The 19,217-nt window shown below is 39.9% G+C and overlaps 1 protein-coding gene across 1 annotated transcript in view; it reads right to left on the bottom strand.

Moving 5' to 3' along the window:
- ADGRV1 (adhesion G protein-coupled receptor V1) overlaps nucleotides 1–19,217 on the bottom strand; it is a 614,529-nt gene that overhangs the window by 356,929 nt on the left and 238,383 nt on the right. The window contains exons 71-74 of the mRNA XM_023215075.2: nucleotides 10,596–10,739; nucleotides 7,921–8,095; nucleotides 5,331–5,466; nucleotides 2,035–3,140 (exon numbers count right to left, since the gene is read on the bottom strand). Of these exons, the coding sequence (XP_023070843.1) occupies nucleotides 2,035–3,140; nucleotides 5,331–5,466; nucleotides 7,921–8,095; nucleotides 10,596–10,739 (1,561 nt within the window). The remainder of the gene's footprint in view (nucleotides 1–2,034; nucleotides 3,141–5,330; nucleotides 5,467–7,920; nucleotides 8,096–10,595; nucleotides 10,740–19,217) is intronic.

Raw genomic sequence — 19,217 nt, 5'->3', positions numbered from 1 at the left:
GGTATTATGACCACGTGAATGTGCCTGGTGGTGTAGTCAGGCCAATTACATCACATGACGTTAGTGGTAGCTATGGCAGGGTGTCAGTTATTTGCAACAGGTGTGTGATGAGTGTGCCTTATGTAGGGAAGGTAAACATCACAGAATCTCACAGAGCTCAGCTGACTTACCATTTGCCTGGTGAGTTAAAACTAAGCTCAGAGCTGATGAAGGGATAGGCACTGGTAGGCTATATTATCTCATAAAACAGGGAAGCACTTCCATTCCAGTTGGTACCTAACTTCTGTCCTGAGCCCCCAAAGAGCCCACTGCCACTTTCTTAACCAGGACTACAAGACCTCCTCGTGATCCAGTAATTAATGGAGTATCGCTTAGAACAGCAAAGAACCTCCAGAAGCCATTTTAATGGGCCTGACCGGTGCCAAACTAATTGTTAAATGTTTTAACTATCAGCCCTGGTCATATTCAAATAACTGTAATAAAATATCTGTGTCATAGAATAAGAAGGAGGATGCTGACTGCCAAACTAATTTTAATAGAAATATATAGATGGCATTAAGCCAATTTGAATCAAAATCAGTAAATAACTTGTAGAATAGAATAAGAATTTACAATACACTACATAAACTGTAGAAATAGGAATAAATCATACTAATTGATGTAAATTTGTAGGTTAACATAAATGAGATAATGCTGAGCATATGAAAGGAAGTTAAAAGACTGCAAAATTATGACTGAATTAAAACTGAGTGACTAAAACAAAATATGAACTCCAGGAAGCATCAAATCTCAAAAACATGTTTTGAGGTCTATTGCACAGAATGGTGAATATAGTTAATACAGAGTACTGTACGTTTACAAGTTTCTAAGATAGTAAATTTGAAATATTCTCACTGCAAAAAATGTTTGAGATAATGTACATGTAACTAGCTTGATTAAATTATTCTACACTGTATTTATAAATCATAACATCATTCCTTGTACCCTTTAAATATGTATAATTACAAGTTGTCACTTTACAATAAAACATAAAAATGAAAAAAGAAAAGAATCATGAGATAGCCTGTCACTAATTCATATAAGGTATTGACATGCTGATGTATTTCATTGGAAGAAATACAGTATGATTGCAGGCCGGGTACAGTGACTCACACCTCTAATCTCAGCACTTTGGTAGGCTGAGGCGGGTGGATCACGAGGTCAGGAGTTCAAGACAAGCTGGCCAACATAAGGAAACCCTGTCTCTACTAAAACTACAAAAAAATTAGCCAGGGGTGGTGGCAGGTGCCTGTAATCCCAGCTACTCGGGAGGCTGAGGCAGAGAATTGCTTGAACCCAGGAGGCAGAGGTTGCAGTGAGCCGTGATCGTGCCACTGCACTTCTGCCTGGGCAACAGAGCAAGACTCCATCTCAAAAAAAAAAAAAAAAAAAGAAAGAAAGATAAAGAAATACAGGATGATTTCAGAGGTAAATTGCAAACTGTCACGAAAAGATTGCATAAGATACCTGAGAAACAAAAAATAATTAAATTTTTAAGCTATTGTCACATACATATGCAATAGTATGATGGCTATATCAACTACATTGGGTCAAAAGCAAAACAAAAGGCAATAGTTTAAATCTATTTGGTAACAGAAAAAAAAAAAAAATTCCTGCCAATGAGATCTTTGACTTTAGGATGGGTTACTGAAAGTGGCTGGTAAATTTAGAATGAAGTTTCAAAACAGGATAGGCAATCATGTGTTTGGATGATTAAATTAAATGCTCTTCATATTGTGAAAGTATGGATTTATAGATTGTATTACTGGCTCTGATCTCAGTGACATTTACAGTACATTAAATTACAGGGCCCTCAGAACAGCACATCATGAGTTCATGTCATGGGTCCATGCTACAGAAAAACAACACTTTAATGCATTCCTATGAATAACTTAAGTACTTCACCTTCTTCCATTAAATTTAAGCCAGATTCATCTTAATACAAATTATGTACCACAAAAGTACATTTTTATCTCCATCATTTCAAAGATATACCTGTAATAATAACCATGGCAAAAGCTGCAAATCCAGTGTCATCCTTCCCCTCCACAATCTGTGCTCCCCCTTGAGGGTTTGTGAGAAACACATAGAAGAATTCCTGCCCCTCAGGCTCATCGTCATCCAAAATTTGAACTGATACTTTACGTTCTCTTTCTCCATCTAGGAATATAAGGGTAAGAGTTTGTTCTTCAAAGTCTTCTTCTTCAACTGCCCACGTTAGGTTGGAAATCCCATAGATACCATGAAAGGGCAATGCATTTGGTTCCTTCTGAGCATGTCTTTCACCGAAAGTTTTAACTGTTATGCTGACATTACCAGTAAACCCACCAGTTCTTCGGATAAGAACTTCTGCAGTGTTGAATATGCCATTCTTCATCTCCTCTTCAACATAAACAATGGATGGCCCAAGGCTGAATGTTCCATGAATGGAAACATTGGCAGTTACCGTGGCCACATCAGGCTTTTCAGACACAGCAGGTGTGCCATGAAGGGTGACAAGTTTCTCAGGAATGGCAGATACACCAGTTGCCTCAGTAACAATGGCAACCACATTGGTTGGTTGCAGAATGGTAGTCGTCTTGCTTGTGCTGAAGTATGTGGTGGATTCAGTTTCTACAGGAATGAGAGTTGTGTCAACTGTTACAGCCACAGTTGTCATGGGGAAGGAAACATCCATTCCTGCCAGGTCATCATTATCCAATATTGTGATCACTGCAACACTGAAATCTAGATTCAGGCGTGGGCTCCAATTAACATCAAACTTTTGTAATCCCCTAATTTCTACTGAAGTAAGGTTAATGTAAAAGAATTCTTCTATCTCAGAAAGCTGATCATTAATAATGGTTATTTCAAAATCAACCTCAGTTTGGAATTTTTGAAAAAACAGTTCCCCATTCTGAACAGGTTCAAAATCTTCCAGTGGCTTGGCGCTTCCTGCAGTGGTCTGATAAGAAACTTTAATAAGATCGCTGTGGAACCCAAATAGTCTTTGTACATGTAATCTGATCGTCTGTGTATCTTCTGACACTATGATATTTCTTGAGCTACTGGAAAATTGGAAGATGCCCATTGGTTCAATTTCAGCAACGACGAAACCTGATCTGGGAAAAAAATTAAATCAAGAAGAAATTGATTTTAAAAAATAGGAATATGACTGTAGAGATTCATTGTTCACAATTTAAAATGCTGCTCGTGAGGGCAGCAGCTTAACAATGAAGTGCCATTTCAAATTCCATCAAACCCTATTTATTGATAAGTAAGGGCACAAGAAATGTAAGAACAGGAGCTGCAAAAGCAGGGACAGGACCTAACAAGTCTGAGCTAAATGAAAAGCTCATAGGTCTCTGTTGTAGTTCTCCATCATCCCAGAGCAACTGTTTGAGGGATCTGAAAATAGGCTCTCTCTTAGGATCAGTGCAAGGGGAACAATATTACTACAATGTTCTGGACCTCTGCCAGCTTTCTTATCTACCAGACAGAAATAGTTAACTGGCACTAGAAGCAAAATCCTTGCTTCCTTCAGCTGCCAGTAATGGGACTATCCTCTCATGCAAATGTAGCTAAAACTTTGTGTGTGAAGTAGGATAGACACCCATGATAGAATAATTTATCCTCAGTTTTTTCCTATAGATTTTTGTTGTGAGTTAACAGCTAGATCAGAGGTTACAACTGGTGGCCTCTTGGCCTAATTCTGTCTACAGGTATAATTTCTTTTGCTAACAGGTTTTTGGTTTTAATATAAATTTAAGTGTCTTTAGGGAGGATTCGTCAGAGCCCATCACTCTCTCTTGTCAAGCAGCTAGCACTCACTACATAAAACAGCGGTTAATACCTCAGACAGAGGCCATTCAGCCTGGGTTGAAATCATGACCCCAACATGTATAAACTGTGTGCTTCTGGGTTACTGCATAATCTATCTATGACTTTTGTCATCTATAAAATGGGACAAATAATAGAATCTACTTCGTAAGGCTGCTGGGGAGAGTAAAGAGAGAGAGAGAGTACGTGTGTGCACGTGTGTGTTTGTGTGTGTGTATGATTTATGCCTGGCCTAGAGTAAGCACTATAAGATTTATGCCTGGCCTAGGGTAAGCACTGTAATACTACTTGTTGTTGTTGTTTTGAGACAGAGTCTCACTCACTCTGTTGCCCAGGCTGGAGTGCTGTGGCGCGATCTCAGTTCATTGTAACCTCTGCCTCCTGGGCTCCTGAAGCAAATCTCCTGCCTCAGCCTCCCAAGTAGCTGGGACTACAGGCACTCGCCATCACACCTGGCAGATGTTTTGTGTTTTAAGTACAGATGGGGTTTCGCCATGTTGGCCAGTCTGGTCTTGAATTCCTAATCTCAGGTGATTGGCCTGCCTTGGCCTCTCAAAGTGCTGGGATTACAGGCGTGAGCCACCACAACTGGTCAAGCACTATAATACTGTTAATAACTATTGTTGCTGTTAAAGCATTTGAATTTGTAACTCTAAAACATGTTTTAAAATGACGAACATTTTAAAAATGGCATATGTATAATCTAAAGTCATATCTGATTTCCCCAATGGAGATCTCCCACACATAAACATGTATACAAACATACTTGAATACGCTTTAGTTTTCATACCCCCAAATTTTCTTTATTTTACAAGTAAACTGAAGAACAGAAAGATCAAGTAACTTTCTCAAAGTCACACAGTGAGTAAGTGGCAAAGCCAGGACTAAATCCCTAAGCCTGAATAACAGGTCTGCCCTCTACTGCTCTGGTTAAGTCTATCCCAGAAATAAGGAAAGTAAATTGCTTTTGGCTGGTATGCATTTATCTGCAAATATACTGTATTTGCAAAAAGAGTCACTACAGATACATAGTAAAAGTCAATAAAATTAAATTAAAGTCAAAGGGTCACTGGTCCAAACAGGTAATATTTATCACCCCACTGTGATGTTTTATTCTTACTTAATCTTATTCTTACTCTTAATCACTTGGGGCAATCAGGTGTTTTCAGCTTCTCAGAAGATAGCTTCCTTTAACAAGAGGAGAACTGCCATCGTGGTTCTTTTTGGAGATGGTACCCCAGTCCTCAGTCTCAAGGTGGAGCATGAGGAACTCTCTTTAAGGCAAGCAGTGGGTGGCGGGGCTCCTGAGAGCCGCCTCCCTCTCCCGCATGCACGCCATGTGATGCTCTACACTAAAAGTATGTTTGCATTTCCTTCAAGGAGAATAATCCTTGTGCCTTTTTCTGTTTTGATGGATGAATTCCAGATTATTCCTCAGAGAATTTCTTGGGTGAGAATTAGGTTGGTCTTACCGGAGTTGAGCTCCGCCAGGAGCGCTGCTCTGCACTCCTGATAGATGAAGAACAAAGGCCTCTGGCCGACCAGGGCTGGGAAACGTCCACAGGAAAACTCCTTTCCTTTGTTCACCGTGGGAAAATGAAAGGCTCCCTGAAGGAAAACATGAAAAGGAAAGTAGGGTATTAGTTCTTACCTTAAACTGGGATTTGACTTTTAAAACTGTAGTAATATATTTTCTTATTCAGAATTCGATTATAGTTTACAAAAGGTAAAACATTTTTATAAAGGGATAGGGGAGAGGTAAACTTACAGGAGACCACACAAATCTTGCTGTCAGTCCCTGTTTACTTTTCTCCTTTATATCTTTTTCTTTCCTGGCTCAATGACAAAATCCAATAGTGAAAAGAGACTGGTGTTAGGCAGGCTTTAATATAGATTTAGTGTCAGGCTTTGGTTTAAATTCTGGCCCCAGAATATTTTTAGGATACATATTGAAGTAGATTGGGGTGAAATATCATAATCTATGTATTTTACTTTAAAATGCTTCAGAAAAAATGTCACAAATATGGCTGACTGTAACAACCATTAAATCCGGTCAAGGCCAGGTACAGTGGCTCACACCTGTAATCCCAACACTTTGGGAGGCCAAAGAGGATGGATCTTGAGATCAGGAGTTTGAGACCAGCCTGGCCAACATGGTGAAACCCCATCTCTACAACAAATACAAAAATTAGCCGGGCATGGTGGTGCGAGCCTGTAATTCCAGCTACTCAGGAGGGTGAGGCAGGAGAATACCTTGAGCCCGGGAGGTGGATGTTGCAGTGAGCTGAGATGGCACCACTGCACTCCAGCATGGGTAATAGAGCAAGACTCTGTCTCAAAAAAAAAATAAAAATAAAAATAAAAATAAAATAAATAAATAAATCTACTCAGTGAGTTTATGGGTGTACACTGTACTTTTCATTGTGTTTGAAAATTTATTACAAAGCCTCAAAAAAACTAAATGAACCTGTTTGAAGATATAGATCTATTATTTGGGAACTCCTGTTATTTCAGTTGAATCAAGTTAACATAAACTCACAAAAGTGTTTGAAGATTAATGTGATATGTAAGCACAAAACCGCATACACACTCATAATAAGCAATATTTCTACACATAAATCTTTTCATATGTAGCAAGTAGTTACTAATATAAAATTTTGTAAAAATCACCCTAAATTGTATGGAGCTATGCATATCACCCAAAGTGACAGAGGAGTAAGGAAGTAAAAGATAAGAGTTTCTGCAGGAAAAAAAGGGCTAGAAAATAAAAAAGAAAAGATAATTAAATATCTTTAACTTAGGGAACATGCCAAAAGGAAAACAAGAGGAGCCAATGTCTCAGACATCAAATCAGGGCACCTATCCAGGAGCTAAAGAAGCCCCAGTATCCAAGGCAGTTATCAGACTATGGTGTCTCTCAATCACGCAGCTAATTTCTCTCTGTTTTCTGGGATTGCTGTTAGGATGGAAGCTGGCATGAAAATGTCATTTTCACTGGCCTAGCCCTCACCCCCCATCTTCTACAGGACTTTAGCTTTCATTCCTTCTTATCTCTCAGTGATGCCAAGGTCTTGGGAAAATGAAAATCATTCCCTCCTCTCTGAGAGACTAAGGATCTCAGTCTTCCGCAGGATTCATTAGGTTTCTTACTGAGTGTAAATGGTGTTTGCCTGCTGACCAACAAGACCCTGTGAATCAAGGAGGGAGATCCTCAGATTCAGGGTCCACTGGAGGGTTCTTTATAAACTCTCATTATCTAAATTTGCAATGAGCTTTCTATAACACGGTAGAGGTCAAACCATCTAACATTCGCATCTCACTAACTCTCAAAGAGCTAATGGTATAATTTAAAAAATAAAGTATCTAAAGTAACAGCTGCCCTACTGCCAGAAATAGTCAGGTGAACGTGGAAATGCATACAAGGGCTGTATGCATTTTTATTTTTCTTATTACTGTATTTGCCAAATTAGATTCTTAGAACTACTTTCAACAAGCTCCTATTGTATAGACAGAGTAGTTTACTTAGTGACCCCACTCTTTAGAGGTAAGGCATGAAGTTGTTAATTTGACTGAAAAAAGCTTCTCTCCTTTTCTCACCAAGCAACCTGCACTACTCTGATCACTTAAATATGGGAGTACTGTATTAGAAAACTACATTCAGCCGGGCGCGGTGGCTCAAGCCTGTAATCCCAGCACTTTGGGAGGTCGAGGCGGGTGGATCATGAGGTCAGGAGATCAAGACCATCCTGGCTAACATGGTGAAACCCCGTCTCTACTAAAAATACAAAAAATTAGCCAGACGTGGTGGCAGGCGCCTGTAGTCCCAGCTACTTGGAGGCTGAGGCGGGAGAATGGTGTGAACCCGGGAGGTGGAGCTTGCAGTGAGCTGAGATGCGGTCACTGCACTCCAGCCTGGGCGACACAGCAAGACTCCGTCTCAAAAAAAAAAAAAAAAAAGAAACTACATTCAGTGTCCAGAATAAGAACAACCCAAGATAATTAGTGGCCAATGATATCCTTCCAATATTCTACAGGACTCATCTTAGAAAAAATACAACTCACCCAGTGTTGGGGTCATGTTGCCAACAACAATGAATTCAGGAATTTCTAACCCAGGAGCATATCCAGTGGTCCAGGCAACCGAGAGAGCGCCATATGTGCCCCTCCTAGAAATCATAACGTGGCTTGTGCCAGCAGTGATGTTCATGAGTTGAAAAGCAGTGGAGTCAAATCCGACCTGAGGGAAAAATCATGCTTATTTTATTTCTCTCTAAACCTTCCTGTTTTCTGAGGAATGGGTTAAACACAAACTTTTCCTTGGCTTATATAATATATATCCTTGTCTTATATTGAATTAAAGAGAAGTGCTTAAGAAATAACATCTCAGATTTTAAAATTTATTTTACTTTATTATTTAGGTTATAGTCAATAGCTTTTTCTTTTTTAATGAAAAGGCTATCTTTTGAATGAACAACATCCAAAAAAGGTAAGCATAATTATGGTTAAATGAAAGGAAACTATTTTAAATGGCATTTAACACGACTTGTTCATGGGTCTTTCCAGAACCTCATTTGTAGAACTAAAATTTGCCTTCTAAGACAGAATAGTATATTTTGTCATTTATAAAATAAGCACCATATTAGGGTTCTTTTCAGCTCCGACTAAATTTTATACCATTTTTTGAAGAGCAGAAAACTTTAGTTTTTTTAATACCCATCTTTATCACAAGCATCAAGTAAGATTTTGTTTTATGCGCAACATTCCCAGGGTATGTGATTTATAGATGAAGTAAGTTCTGAGCAATGAGGAAGAATAAAAGCAGATTCCTGGCTTCACATTTTGATTTGAACAATTCAGTTTACCTCTTTTGGTATCAATAGCTATAAATGTGGGATGCCATTTAATCAAGAGTTATATTTAAAACTCACTCTCCCCTTCTTAAATTGGAATGAAGAATAATAGAAAACCGTGAGAGGGTTCCGCAGGATAACTTCCAGAGCCACAGAAGAAAAGAAACAACAACTACTTTAATTTGACTCCAGCCTGGATTCTCTGTTACAGTGAGGCTGTTCTTCTTCTTCCTCTTCTTCCTCCTCTTCTTCTTCCTCTTCTTCTTCCTTTTCCTCCTCCTCCTCCTCTCCCTCCTCTCTCCCCTCTCCCCCCTCTCCCTCTCTCTCTCCCCCCCTCTCCCTCTCCTTCTTCTTCTTCTTCTTTGACAGAATGTCGCTCTGTAACCCAGGCTGGAGTGCAGTAGCATGATCTCGGCTCACTCCAACCTCTGCCTCCCGGGTTCAAATGATTCTCATGCCTCAGTCTCCCCAGTAGCTGGGACTACAGACGTGTGCGACCACATGCAGCTACTTTTGTATTTTTAGTAGAGATGGGGTTTCACCATGTTGGTCAGGCTACTCTCAAACTCCTGACCTCAGGGGATTCACCCACCTGGGCCTCCCAAATTGCTGAGATTAAAAGCATGAGCCACCATGCCCAGCCCAGTGAGGCTTCTGCTTAACAAATGCCAAACGCTTTGAGTGAGATCATTCTTGCTACATGGCTAGAGGGCTGTTTTAAAATGCCCTAGCCACATCACACACACAAACACACATACACACACACACACACACACACCAAACACTGATACGAGTATAGAGTATACACCAAAGACATGAATGTACCATGATAGACTCTAGCCTTGCCCTTTGGGGTGATACAGTATTGTGACAATATGCATGGATAAGTAGTAGGAAATGTTTTACCCCAAATGAATGGTTTTGCTGAATCTTTTTTTTATAACAACCCATGAACAAAAAGAAGACAACAAAATTCAAAGCATTAATAAATTCTATTTCTTCATTCACTCTTAAAGAAGAGGAGGCAAAGAAAAAAAAATCTCTTTCTCTCAGTTATTTTAAATGCCAGTGTATTCCATTTTAAGATAAAAAGCATTCATTCTCCTTGGAGAAGATGCTCAGGAGGGAGTAGCTGAAGAGCATCCCATAGTGGTCAGAGACTGTATCTGCCCATATTCCTGCCCATTCATCTGTACAGATTCCACCTCAGCATCTTAAGACAGGCTTGCCCAAGTCACTTCAGCTCCCACCTGAAGGAGCAGGATAGAATTATATCTCACAATGGCTTCAAAAATACACATGTTACCATAGCCACAGACAATAGCCTTGCCTTTTTCTTATATTGACAGAATCCACCTGAAAGGAAAGGAAAGCCCTCAAGTTGTTCTTTGTTCTCATGAGCATTTATGAAGTGATTGGGAAATAATCTTCCCTACAACGACCTCAGACAGAAGATGCAAATAAATACTCAGATACAACCATATCACAGGATCTGACCATCAACATTTATCTACATCAGCACAAACTCGTCCCAGTAAACCAAAGTCTGAATATTAAAGATAAACATTCACAATGGTAGTACAAGAAAAAGTCTGGCATATTAGTGCTTCATTATAGTTTTAATTATTTAACATAAAATACCTCAATATTAGATACATAATATCAAGAAGAGATCTGGATATGTCTCTTTTTTTCCTACTGAATGTTGAAAATAGACTAAGTATTTTTATATAATATATTGGTTACATCTACTGTGATATTCACAGAGTTATTTATATTTAAGAAAATAGTTACTCATGAGAAATGCTAGCTCTAAGAGTCTCCGTCCTTCCTGTAAAAGCTGCTCTCTAGTGGTCTGCTGAGAGAACCACACCCAGGGCCAATTACCTGAGAATTGGCAGCTTTCTCAGAGACTGGAAGGACAGCAGATTTTGCTTCCTGAAGAATTGTTGGCATTCCATAGAAACGTCCACCGACAAGCATCACAGTCACCAGTTGCAAAGTGAAATTAGAGCCCAGTGATAGGAAGACCTATAAACAAACAGTGTCAGTGACTTAGAAATAATTTTCAGAGAAAAATGCTGTTATTTGACTTGAGCCATTAGCATACTACCTGAGGGTGCTTTAGTAGCAAACAGTTTCATCAATATATGCACTTTCCCCCATCACAAAACAAATGATCAGTGTGTAAGGTGTGAGATAAGGGGTGGAAGATGTAGACTATAAAAAACTACAAATGGGCCAGGCGCGGTGGCTCATGTCTGTAATCCCAGCACTTTGGGAGGCCCAGGCGGGTGGATCACTTGAGGTCAGGAGTTCAAGACCAGCGTGGCCAATATGGTGAAACCCTGTCTCTACTTAAAAATAAAAAAAAATTAGCTGGGCTTGGTGGTGCAAGCTTGTGGTCCCAGCTACTTGGGAGGCTGAGGCAAGAGAATCACTTGAACCCAGGAGGCAGAGGTTGCAGTGAGCTGAGATTGTGCCACTGCACTCCAGCCTGGCAACAGTGCAAGACTCTGCCTCCCTCTCCCCCACAAAAAGGAAAAACAACAACAACAAAAAAAAAATACAAATTTTCAAATTTTTCAAGTGCCCAAATGGCTTGACCAATGACAGTAGTCACAGAGACAGTGTTCATGATGGAATCAATTGTCAAGGAAACGGAAGAGGCACTCTGGCGAAAGTGTCAGCTCCTATAAACTTGGCAAAACTCACTTTCCTCCTCGTCATTGAATAATTACTAATAATTCATCATATTTACTCAAAATGAATAATTTCAGTATATTAATTATTTGAATATGTTGGATAAATATCAATGCTATATATTATATATTTTCAAAATTTTAGAATCCAACAAAATAGGGGGAATCTGGAATTTATGTATTGATGTTATGTTAAAAGTTATTTTTGAAACTTACAGCATATTTTCCCATAGAAACATTGGTCTTGGTAATAATCCCCAAGTTATCTTACAACCTGGAATACTCCCAAAAACTTCCCATATCTTTATTGAATGTAATAAGCAGCCGTTTCTGTAAAGTCTCTTCTTTTAAGTATAATGAATTTAGACAACACATCCTCAAATTTGCAAAATATATACCGCGGTGGTTTCAAATATTGGGCACCATGAGGGTAACAGATGTTTTATTCATTCAAAATGACATTCACTGAATATGAATCACGGGTCAAGTGCTAAAAAAGACAAATAAATCACAGAAAAACTTTAATCATATACATCCCACCTCTCCTATAAGAGTGTACCCCTCCCCCATGAAGGTCACTGGCTTGGCAGCTAATGATTTTTCTTTATCTTTATTTTCCCAAGAGTGAAGAGCCAGGTGTCAGCTTAAAGCACCAGGTCACTTGTGCTTTCCCACCTAGCTCCTCTGCTCATGGGCCCATCCGGTACACGCAGATTTGTATGATGTGGCAGATCCCCAGGGAGCAGTCATTAAATGCTAACATGGAACATGAGTTACAGCAGATTTGAGGAAAAGCTGGTTTATCTACAGAAGAAAATAGGTTAGATTAATTTAAAAATGAACTTGAAAGGTTTTAGGAGTTGATCGTGTTCTCAATGTGCTCTTCCATTTGTGTAATCCAAGACTGTCACCAATACCATTTTCTATATTGGCTATCATTCTTTCTTTATTTTTATTATTATTATACTTTAAGTTCTGGGGTACATGTGCAGAATATGCAGTTTTGTTACAGAGGTATACATATGCCATGGTGGTTTGCTGCACCCATCAACCTATCAGCTATATTAGGTATTTCTCCTAATGCTACCCCTCCCCTAGCCTCCATCCCCCGACAGGCCCTGGTGTGTGACGTTCCCCTCTCTGTGTCCATGTGTTCTCACAGTTCAACTTCCACTTATGAGTGAGAACATGCGGTGTCTGGTTTTCTGATCTTGTGTTAGTTTGCTGAGAATGATAGTGTCCAGCTTCATCCACGACTCTGCAAAGGACAAGAACTCAACCGTTTTTACGGCTGCATAGTATTCCATAGTGTATATGTGTCACATTTTCTTTATCTAGTCTATCACTGATGGACATTTGGGTTGGTTCTAAGTCTTTGCTATTGTGAATAGTGCCACAATAAACATATGTGTGCACGTGTCTTTATAGTAGAATGATTTATAATCCTTTGGGTATATACCCAATAATGGGATTGCTGGGTCAAATGGATTTCTAGTCCTAGATCCTTGAGGAATAGTCACACTGTCTTCTACAATGGTTGAATTAATACACTCCCATTAAAGTGGTAAAAGTGTTCCATTTCTCCACATCCTCTCCAGCATCTGTTGTTTCCTGACTTTTTAATGATCACCATTCTAACTGGTGTGAGATGGTATCTTATTGTGGTTTTGATTTGTATTTCTATAATGACCAGTGATAATGAGTATTTTTTTCATGTTTGTTGGCTACATAAATGTCTTCTTTTGGAAGTGTCTGTTCATATCTTTTGTCCACTTTTTGACGGAGTTTTTTTTTTTGTTGTAAATTTGTTTAAGTTCTTTGTAGATTCTGGACATTAGCCCTTTGTCAGATGGATAGATTGCAAAAATTTTCTCCCATTCTGTAGGTTGCCTGTTCACTCTGATGATAGTTTCTTTTGCTGTGCAGAAGCTCTTTAGTTTAATTAGATCCTATTTGTCAATTTTGGCTTTTGTTGCCATTGCTTTTGGTGTTTTAGACCTGAAGCCTTTGCCCATGCCTATGCCCTGAATGGTATTTCCTAGGTTTTCTTCTAGGATTTTTATGGTTTGGGGTCTTACTTTTAAGTCTTTAATCCATCTTGAGTTAATTTTTGTATACGGTATAAGGAAGGGGCCCAGTTCAGCTTTCTGCATATGGCTAGCCAGTTTTCCCAACACCATTGATTAAATAGGGAATCCTTTCCCCATTGCTTGTTTTTGTCAGGTTTGTCACAGATCAGATGGTTGTAGATGTGTGGTGTTATTTCTGAGGCCTCTGTTCTGTTCCATTGGTCTATATACCTGTTTTGGTACCACTACCATGCTGTTTTGGTAACTTAGCTTTGTAGTATAGTTTGAAGTCAGGTAGCGTGATGCCTTCAGCTTTGTTCTTTTTGCTTAGGATTGTCTTGGCTATGCAGCCTCTTTTTTGGTTCCATATGAAGTTTAAAGTACTTTTTTCCAATTCTGTGAAGAAAGTCAATGGTAGCTTGATGGGGATATCACTGAATCAATAAATTACTTTGGGCAGTATGGCCATCTTAATGATATTAATTCTTCCTATCCACGAGCATGGAATGTTTCTCCATTTGTTTGTGTCCTCTCTTATTCCCTTGAGCAGTGATTTGTAGTTGTCCTTGAAGAGGTCCTTCACATCCCTTGCAAGTTGGATTCCTAGGTATTTTATTCTCTTTGAAGCTACTGTGAATGGGAGTTCACTCATGATTTGGCTCTCTGTTTGTTACTGGTATATAGGAATGTTTGTGATTTTTGCACATGATTTTATATCCTGAGACTTTGCTGAAGTTGCTTATCAGCTTAAGGAGATCTGGGACTGAGATGAAGGTGTTTTCTAAATATACAATCATGTCATCTGCAAACAGAAATAATCTGACTTCCACTTTTCCTGTTTGAATATCCTTTATTCCTTTCTCTTGTCTGATTGCCCTGGCCAGAACTTCCAATACTATGTTAAATGGTAGTGGTGAGAGAGGGCATCCTTGTCTTGTGCCAGTTTTCAAAGGGAATGCTTCTAGTTTTTGCCCATTCAGTATGATATTGGTTGTTTGTCATAAATAGTTCTTATTATTTTGAGATAAATTCCATCAACACCTAGTTTATTGAGTTTTTTTAGCATGAAGGGCTGCTGAATTTTGTCAAAGGCCTTTTCTGCATCTATTGAGATAATCATGTGGTTTTTGTCGTTGTTTCTGTTTATGTGATGGATTGCTTTTATTGATTTGCATATCTTGAAAAAGCCTTGCATCCCAGGTATGATGCTGACTTGATTGTGGGAGATAAGCTTTTTGATGTGCTGCTGGATTTGGTTTGCCAGTATTTTATTGACGATTTTCACATCAATGTTCATCAGAGATATTGGCCTGAAATTTTCTTTTTTTGATGTCAGGTTTTGATATCAGAATGATGCTGGCTTCATAAAATGAGTCAGGGAGGATTCCCTCTTTTTCTTTTGTTTGGAATAGTTTCAGAAGGAATGTTACCAGCTCCTCTCTGTACCTCTGGTAGAATTCAGCGGTGAATCCGTCTGGTCCTGGACTTTTTTTTGGTTGATAGGCTATTAATTACTGCCTCAATTTCAGAACCTGTTATTTGCTCTATTCAGGGATTCGACTTCTTCCTGGTTTAGACTTGGGAGGGTGTATGTGTCCAGGAATTTATCTATTTCTTCTAGATTTTCTAGTTTATTTGTGTAGAGGTGTTTATAGTATTCTCTGATGGTGGTTTGTATTTCTGTGGGATCAGCGGTGATATCCCCTATATCATTTTTTATTGCATCTATCTGTTCTCTCTTTTCTTCTTTATTAGTTTGGCTAGCAGTCAATCTATTTTATTGATCTTTTCAAAAAATCAGCTCCTGGATTCATTGAATTTTTGAAGCATTTTTCATGTCCCTATCTCCTTCAGTTCTGCTCTTATCTTAGCTATTTCTTGTCTTCTGCTAGCTTTTGAATTTTTTTGCCCTTGCTACTCTAGTTCTTTTAATTTTGATGTTAGGGTATCGATTTTAGATCTTTCCTGCTCTCTTGTGGGCATTCAGTGCTATAAATTTCCCTCCTAACACCGTGTTAACTGTGTCAGATATTCAGGTACATTGTGTCTTTGTTCTCATTGGTTTCAAAGAACATCTTTATTTCTGCCTTCATTTTGTTATTCACCCAGTTTTGAGTGAGTTTCCCAATCCTGAGTTCTAATTTGATTGCATTGTGCTCTGAAAGACTGTTTGTTATGATTTCCATTCTTTCACATTTGCTGAGAAGTGTTTTACTTCCAATTATGTGGTCAATTTCAGAATAAGTGCTATGAGATGTTGAGAAGAATACATATTCTGTTGATTTGACATGGAGATATCTGTAGATGTCTCTTAAGTCCACTTGGTCCAGAGCTGAGTTCAAGTCCTGAATATCCTTGTTAATATTCTGTCTCATTGATCTAATATTGACAGTGGGGTGTTAACATCTCCCATTATTATTGTGTGTGAGTCTAAGTCTCTTTGTAGGTCTCTAAGAACTTGCTTTATGAATCTGGGTGGTCCTGTATTGGGTGCATATATATTTAAGATATTTAACTCTTTTTGTTGAATTGATCCCTTTACCATTATGTAATGCCCTTCTTTGTCTCTTATGATCTTTGCTGGTTTAAAGTCTGTTTTATCAGAGATTAGGATTGCAACTCCTGTTTTTTTGTTGTTGTTGTTTGTTTTTTGCTTTTCATTTGCTTGGTAAATATTCTTCCATTCCTTTATTTTGAGCCTATGTGTGTCTCTGCACGTGAGATGGGTCTCCTGAATACAGCACACCGATAGTTCTTGACTCTTTATCCAATTTGGCAGTCTGTGTCTTTTAATTGGGAAATGTATCCTATTTACATTTAAGGTTAATATTGTTATGTATGAATTTGATCCTGTCATTATGATGCTAGCTGGTTATTTTGTCCATTAGTTGTAGTTTCTTCATAGTGTCAATGGTCTTTACAATTTGGTATGCTTTTGCAGTGGCTGGTACCAGTTTTACTTTCCATGTTTAGTGCTTCCTTCAGGAGCTCTTATAAGGCAGGCCTGGTGGTGACAAAATCTGTCAGCATTTGCTTGTCTGTAAAGGATTTTATTTCTCCTTCACTTATGAAACTTAGTTTGGCTGGATATGAAATTCTGGGTTTAAAATTCTTTTCTTTAAGAATGTTGAATATTGGCCCCCACTCTCTTCTGGCTTGTAGGGTTTCTGCCAAGAGATCTGCTGTTAGTCTGATGGGCTTCCCTTGGTGAGTAACCCAACCTTTCTCTCTGGCTGCCCTTAACATTTTTTCCTTCATTTCAACTTTGGTGAATCTGACAATTATGTGTCTTGGAGTTGCTCTTCTCGAGGAGTATCTTTGTGGTGTTCTCTGTATTTCCTGAATTTGAATGTTGGCCAGTCTTGCTAGGTTGGGGAAGCTCTCCTGGATAATATCCTGAAGGAGTGTTTTCCAACTTGGTTCCATTCTCCCCGTCACTTTCAGGTACACCAATCAAATGTAGATTTGGTATTTTCACATAGTCCCATATTTCTTGGAGGCTTTGTTCATTCCTTTTTATTTTTTTTCTCTAATCTTGTCTTCTTGCTTTATTTCATTAAGTTTATCTTCAATCTATGATATCCTTTCTTCCACTTGATCGATTCAGCTATTGATACTTGTGTATGCTTCACGAAGTTCTTGTGCTGTGTTTTTGAGCTCCATCAGGTCATTTATGTTCTTCTCTAAACTCGTTATTCTAGTTAGTAAATCATCTAATCTTTTTTCAAGGTTCTTAGCTTCCTTGCATTGGGTTAGAACATGCTCCTTTAGCTCAGAGAAGTTTGTTATTATCCACCTTCTGAAGCCTACTTCTGTCAATCATCAAATTCATTCTCCATCCAGTTTTGTTCCCTTGATAGCAAGGAGTTGTGATCCTTTGGAGGAGAAGAACTGTTCTGGTTTTTGGAATTTTCAGCATTTTTGCTCTGGTTTCTCCCCCTTTGTGGATTTATCTACCCTTGGTCTTTAATGTTGGTGACCTTCGGATGGGGTCTCTGAGTGGATATACTGTTCCTTTCTGTTAGTTTTCCTTCTAACAGTCAGGTCCCTCTGCTGCAGGTCTGCTGGAGTTTGCTGGAGGTCCACTCCAGACCCTGTTTGCCTGGGTATCACCAGCAGAGGCTGCAGAACAGCAAAGATTGATTCCTGTTCTTTCCTCTGGAAGCTTCGACCCAGTGGGGCATGTGCCAGATGCCAGCCAGAGCTCTCCTGTATGAGTTCTCTGCCAGCCCGTACGGGGAGGTATTTCCCAGTCAGGATACATGCGGGTCAGGGACCAACTTGAGGAGGCAGTCCGACCCTTAGTAGAGCTTGAACTCTGTGCTGGGAGATCCGCTGCTCTCTTCAGAGACATTAGGCAGGGACATGTAAGTCTGCTGAAGTTGTGCCCACAGTCACCCCTTCCCCAGGTGCTCTGTCCCAGGGAGATGGGGGTTTTCTCTATAAGTCCCTGACTGGTGCTGCTGTCTTTTTCTCAGATATGCGCTGCCCAGAGAGGAGAAATCTGGCAGTCCAGCCACAGCAGCCTTGCTGCACTGTGGTGGGCTCAGCTCAGTTAGAACTTTCTGTTGGCTTTGTTTACACTGTGAGGGTAAAACCGCCTACTCAAGCCTCAGCCATGGTGGACGCCCCTCCCCCAACCAAGCTTGAGCTTCCCAGGTCGATCTCAGACTGCTGCTGTGCTGGCAGTGAGAATTTCAAGCCAGTGGATCTTGGTTTGCTGGGCTCCTTGGGGGTGGGACCCGCTGAGCAAGACCACTTGGCTCCCGGCATCAGCCCCCTCTCCAGGGGAGTGAACAGTTCTGTTTTGCTGGCATTCCAGGTACCACTGAGATATGGGGGGCAGGGGGGAGAGCAGGGAACAACAACAAAAAAAACTCCTGCAGCTAGATTGCTGTCTGCCCAAACAACTGTCCAGTTTTGTGCGTGAAACCCAGGGCCCTGGTGCCTGGTGGTGTAGGCACCGGAGGGAGTCTCCTGGCGTGCAGGTTGCGAAGACTATGGGAAAAGCGCAGTATCTGGGCCGGAATGCACAGTTCCTCAGGCTCGGTCTCTCATAGCTTCCCTTGGGTAGGGAGAAAATTCCCTGACCCCTTGCGCTTCTCAGGTGAGGTGACGCCCCACCCTGCTTCAGCTTGCCCTCTATGGGCTGCACCCACTGTCCAACCAGTCCCAGTGAGATGAATGGGGTACCTAAGTTGGAAATGCAGAAATCACCTGCCTTCTGCATTGATCTCACTGGGAGCTGCAGACTGGAGCTGTCCTATTCGGCCATTTTGCCAGCAATTCCTGCCTATTGTTCTTGATGGCATTGGGCACAAACAGAAACAATTTATGGTACCATAACATCCTGTGAACATGCCAACACTATTTATCCACATGCTTTTATAACTGGTTGTTCATACACTGGACAGGGAGCAACATGGCACCAGGAATTGTTTCTCAGTCATCTTTGTATCTGCTGAGCTTCTCACAATGACTGACACATAATAAATGCTCAATAAATGACCCAGCCACAAATATAAAATTCCTCTTGCATTCTGAAAATGTATTTCAAACCTAGACTTGTTTCTTTAGCAGGCCAATGATTCTTATTGTCAGTTTGTGCCTCATAAAAAAATGTCAGTTGTTAACCAGGTGTTAACAACTTACCGGTGCTAACAGTTGACAATCCAAGGTTCTGGTGTTAAACCTACATCAAGACTCTTTTGTTCTTAGAGCCTAATGGAAACCTACCC

Source organism: Piliocolobus tephrosceles, chromosome 4 (assembly GCF_002776525.5).
Source record: "Piliocolobus tephrosceles isolate RC106 chromosome 4, ASM277652v3, whole genome shotgun sequence".
Taxonomy (NCBI): Eukaryota; Metazoa; Chordata; class Mammalia; order Primates; family Cercopithecidae; genus Piliocolobus; species Piliocolobus tephrosceles.
Note: the sequence above shows the minus strand (reverse complement) of the source record. Positions and strands in the feature narration are given on the sequence as shown.